Genomic DNA, 5,613 nt, shown 5'->3' on the forward strand with positions numbered 1-5,613 from the left:
ACTTTATTTAGAAAAAGTTTTGTGGGAATTCAAATCCAATCCGTATATAATAAAAATACAAATTGTTAGTATTCTCAATATCTTCCATTTTTAATTTTTTCCAGGAAAATACTGTTACATGTGAGTTTATTTATAGCTATATTTTGATTTATTTAAATATATCTATACGTAGATACATTAATGTTTAAAGTTGGAGTTATCAACATTAATATTCACCTAATGTAGAAAATCAGAAAGAATTTTTATCTGTTCCTTTTTCAAATTTAAAGTTTTTTAAATCTCCTACTTCCCCTCTGTTAAATCTTTAATTTTGCATTAATATTATTGGGTACCCTCCATTTAGGCGCCAAATGATTTATCTAATATAATTAATGGCCGAGTTGGAAAAAAAAATAAAAAGATTTAAGGAATACAAAGAAAAAATAATAAAAAGCAAATAGAGAATAAGATTTATTAAAAAGGTTGAAATTGGTGGATTTAGATTACTGAGGGAATTGGTGTAGATTTGATAGGTTTAGAGTAAAGAGCAGAGTAAAAGAAAAAAGAAGAAATTAAATGGAGTCTAATTTATATGTTTCTAGACAGAGAGGAGATGAGACAAATCATATATTAGTTCGAGAATATCAAACATGCCTATCTAGTTATCCTGATACGAGACAACATGGAAGTTTTGAGAATTTATCAAGGCCATATGCTCCATTGAGGGATATAACAGGCAGTATATTTGGAGGATTGGTACGTGAATCAAGAGTAAGATCAGTGAATGAATCTAACGATTTTAATAGAATTAGGAACTCTATGGTAGAAAGATTAAATAGAGAGAGTATAAGAGGTCCAGAAAGTCGATTTTTTGGATTTGAATCAAATAGTAGAAATACAGCTTATTATAATAGTCATGAAAATGACATAAGGGCATTTAATAGGTCAATGTCTATGAGCAGTCCAAATTTAGATGTTGGTTTTGCTTCATTATCTAGAAATAGTTCAAATGAAGCAATTGAGAATAATAGTAGTTTTTTGAATAGAAGTAGAAGTTTTGCTGATAGAATTATGGAGCAGTTTGATATTGTAGAAAGGGAACATAATCAATTAGCTGAAAGAATTCATAGAAGTCAATCAATTTATGAGCAGATTCAGAGGAATGGAGCTGAAATTGATCAACTTTTTGATAATTTATCATATAGAATGCAAAGAAGACATACTCAAAGAGAAAATTCTACTGGTAATAATTTTCAATCTAGAAATACAAGATATGGTGGATCTGTAATAGATTGTAGTAGAAATGGCCACATTAATCATAGATTTAGTAACAGACCAAGATTCGTATCTATGCAAGATGTTCATAATCATTTTCGTGATCATCTATTGGCTACTGAAGAAGAACATGAAGAAGAGGAAGATTATGATGATCAAGATAATGATGTCATTGAAATTATTCAGGTTGATGATGATGAAATTTCCGATATTATATCCAGAAGAAATGCCGACATTAGAAATAGATCACTAATTATTACTCAAGAGGAAATCATTATGGAAGAAAGTAATGACCCTGAACATTCTGAGAATGAACATGAACAAAATCATGGCCATGAATATGATCAAGATCTTGAAGATGAAGGAATGCATGATAATGATGGTAATATAACAAGAGTATTAAATAGGCTTAGAGATAGAATTTCTCAAAATCAACAAGAAGATGTTTCTGGGGTGCCCATCAATATTCAAAATGCATTACCAGTATCAAAATTTGATTTATCAAGATCTCAGAATTTGGATGATGATAAGAAAATGTGTTTAATTTGTTTGGATGAGTTTAAGGACCAGCAAGAAATTCTATGGCTTCCATGTACTCATTGTTTCTGCAGAAATTGTATTACTTCTTGGTTTGAAAGAGGAACAGTATGTCCTATTTGCAAGGATGATTTATTGGCTCATTTTAATTATTAGATCAAAGCAAAAAAAAAATAGAGAAATAGAATAAGTTAGATATATAATTAATTTGATTAGGTTAAACTAATTAGATAAGTGTAATTTATTTTAATTAATTAATTATTCAATTCATTCTGTTAGTATTTTCTTTTAAATTAGGGAATCACCAAGTCTTTACTCAAAACCTTTAATTTTGAAAGGTATATTCTTCACAAGAAAGTTCTTCAAAGTCATAGCATCAATTAAGAGCGATATCCAAATATCTGAACCAAATATATTTATAGTCTCATAATAAATTTCTTTGTTTTGCTCGAATTTACTACAATTCGGAGAAATTAAAGCTCCTTTAAATGTTTGAATAATTCTTGATGATACTAACTTCCGAATAATAATCTTAATAGATACTGTATCCAAATATTCTATATATGAATACCCTACTAATGATAGAATTGTAAGCATTCTTTTTTCAATCTTTAATAAAGAAACAGAATTCTCATAAGCTGAATTATCAGAATAAGATAACTCAATTTCATCTTCAAAACCTACAGTCCCATCATCTTTCTCCTCAAGTTCCATTTTATGTTTGAATTCAAGCTCCAAAATTAATGAGGCCAAAAATACTTTATATGACAAAGGAAGAGTTTCAACTAAATTAATTGACACATTATTTAATAAAACTTCTCTACATGCAGCTTGTACATGTGGAATTTGAACTTGAAGCTTCTTGTTAGATTTATTACTTTTATCTATTTTGGAATTTTTGGCTTGCTCAAATTCTTGTTTACAAATTTCCCAAGCTCTGTGAAGGACTTGGAGTGCTCTCCTAACATCAGAGGATTGTTGAGCAATTCTCCTAGCACAGAACTCAACAGCTTTATGACAAAACACGGACTCAAGATCTTCTTGTAAAGTGTCAATATTCTTATTTTTGTTTTTATTTCTAATTCTAGGACTTGACCTTCTTCCTTGATCATTTTTATCGCAAGTTTCAATATTAATATCAGGTAAGCCAGGAGAAAAGTACTTAACTCTATCATTTAAAATAGTGATCATATCTTCAACAGAAAATGGAGTAAAATTGACTCTTGCATAACCACATCTGGATGTACATCTTGGTATAAGTCTCTCAGGAAGATCCATTGTATTAGCAATTGCTATTATAATTAACTTTATATTTTTTTGGAATGGCCAATCAATTAAAGTATAGAGTAAAGAATTATTAGATCCTTCCATAGTAGAATGTGAAGTTCCATTTTTTTGAAGCCAGTCAATTTCATCAATAACAAGAATAGTAATTGGGCTCCCTTTAGCCTTTAAATACTTATCTAAAGATGTATAACATGCTTCTTTATTTGGAGCCCATGTATTTGCTCCATTAAGTTTTTGAAGAAAAGTTCTGTAAAAATGATCAGGACTACTTAAATGAAGAGCATTAATANTACAAACAGAAATTTTACTTTGATTTTATACTCAAATCATTCTGTCTCAGCATATCCATGGTATTATACTGGTGCAGTTTTACCAGTACCTGGCAAACCTGCAATAAATAAAACCCCCACCTCCTTCATTTAAAATGGAAGTTTTAAGTACATGTGTAATTTCTTCATGCTCCTTTTCTCTACAAGGTAGGACTTTTTTTGGACGTTTTGACCAATGTAAATCTGATATTTCTTTGCTTCCAGTAGCTCCTTGTATTCCATCAAGAGGATCACCACTTAATTGTGTTCTATTTGATCCAGAACTCATTGAGAGTTGCTTTAAAGCCATATAATTTGTATAATATCCATAGTAACTACTACATCTTGAAAGTAAATATGATAAATTTCTTCTTTCACTAATTGGGACTATTGTACCAGTATCAGTTAAAACAAGATACAATGCTAAATAATTATCAGAAACTTCTACAGAATAAGAAGGAAGATCGTCATTAAACTCCTTTATGTACTCAATTAATCTCTCATCATGATGTTTACAAGAGACGAAACTTTCTTCTCCTTTGGGAAGAGTTTTTGGATCACATTTCTGAGGACCAGAATATATTTCCAAACAATCTTTAGTCCATTTCAAATAATCTTTTTTGATATTCCAAATACGAATCATCCTTTTAATTACACTAGCTTCTAAAACTTCACATTTATCGCTTTCAAGGAACTCTTCCTCAAATGTGAACAAATTATCTGGCAATTTAGATTTATCAATAATTTTACCTAAATCAAGCAAGTCGTGTTCAGAGTAAAACCATCTTAACTCCACCCCTTGTAAATCTTCTTCAGGATCATATAGAAAAGCCGTAATTTGTGCTGGTCTTTCATCTCCATTTGATAAACAAACCATTACGTGGTCTCCAATAGTAAACACATCTTTTTCTTCTTTGCTTTCTATTATAAGATGTGTATATAAGTGATATCCTTGGGAAGTTACTATTGGAGATTTCATCATTTCAGTATTTCCTTCAAATTTGTCCAAATGATTTGAAATTTCAAAACTCTTTAATTTGACATTCTTCCCTTTACGTCCTCTCTTATTCTTTATTTCAAATATTTCCATATCTTTTTCAACTTTTCTTTTTTTTCCATTGGAATACTTTGAATAATTATCTGTTTGCCAAACCATTATAAGAAATAGTTAGATATTCAATATTAAAGAAATACCTTTTTTCATTTTTTCTTCTTCCTCTTTTCAAAATACTCTTGCTTTCCACCAATTTTGAGGATTGGAGCTTAGACCCCGTGCTCTGCCTAAGTTCAAAGCTTGTAATTCTTCTATCTACTATAGCCATTTTTCTTGACAAAATCTCACTAGATTTTTTCCCCTAGCCAATCAAACTTTGTATAGTTATTGAAAATAATCCATCTAATCTAATATATTCTTACTTTTTTTTAAGTACTTTCTACTCAATTACTATATTTTTGTTTAAATCAATAACATAAGTTAAAATATAATAAACTTTTTCTTAGAAAAAATATCAAATACTCTGGTAGAACTGTTTAAGATGAATGTATATTAAAATAATCTCCACTTTTCTTTATAACTTAACAAAATATTAATTATTATTTGTTTTTTTTAATTATTTTCAGAAAAAAAAATTGTTACTAAAGAGGGGTGAAAAGTGGGGAATCATTACAAAATGTCAACTTGTACTTTTTAAGCTCCAAGAAATTTATAATAATAATAATTATTATTTTTTAAATTAGGCCTACTCTTCTCATAGAATAATAATATATAAAAAATAATTGATGTATAATTTTCTCACTCTGAAGATTTATAAATAAATTTTCTACATATATGAAGAAGAAATTAACTAAATTCATTTTAAAAACGGGAATAATTACCAAAAATTCTATTCTTTACAATATTTGTATGTACCTTAAAAATAAAAATAAATACATGAATTTAGATAATTATAGGTCTATTGAACTTGCTTGTTTTAATTATTCTTATACAGATATTTTTGCTTCCTTAATATCCCACAATTATTGCCATTTTATTAATATTTTCGGTTAAAGTTATAAAGCAAAAGGCGGGAAGAGTGCCCGCCAAGTGTGTATTGGTGCATTATTTGCACAGGAAAAATACACATGGGGAATAAGAGATGATAAATAGAAAATAAAAAAGATAAATGTAATATACGGATATAAGAATATATATATATATATATATATAATATCGTATATGTCGTGCCCC

At 28.6% G+C, this 5,613-nt stretch overlaps 2 protein-coding genes across 2 annotated transcripts; one reads left to right on the top strand and one right to left on the bottom strand.

Annotated features, from left to right (window-relative positions):
- Nucleotides 1-555: 555 nt before the first annotated feature.
- Nucleotides 556-1,947, top strand: Chro.40490 (asparagine-rich protein). Its single annotated transcript, XM_660581.1, has 1 exon — nt 556-1,947. One exon carries the CDS (start codon nt 556-558, stop codon nt 1,945-1,947), a length of 1,392 nt encoding a protein of 463 aa, XP_665673.1.
- A 1,500-nt stretch (nt 1,948-3,447) lies between these two features.
- Nucleotides 3,448-4,542, bottom strand: Chro.40491 (origin recognition complex subunit 1). Its single annotated transcript, XM_660582.1, has 1 exon — nt 3,448-4,542. One exon carries the CDS (start codon nt 4,540-4,542, stop codon nt 3,448-3,450), a length of 1,095 nt encoding a protein of 364 aa, XP_665674.1.
- Nucleotides 4,543-5,613: the final 1,071 nt, after the last annotated feature.

The sequence above is a fragment of the Cryptosporidium hominis genome (genome assembly GCF_000006425.1).
Source record: "Cryptosporidium hominis TU502 chromosome 4 CHRO014199, whole genome shotgun sequence".
Lineage (NCBI taxonomy): Eukaryota > Apicomplexa > Conoidasida > Eucoccidiorida > Cryptosporidiidae > Cryptosporidium > Cryptosporidium hominis.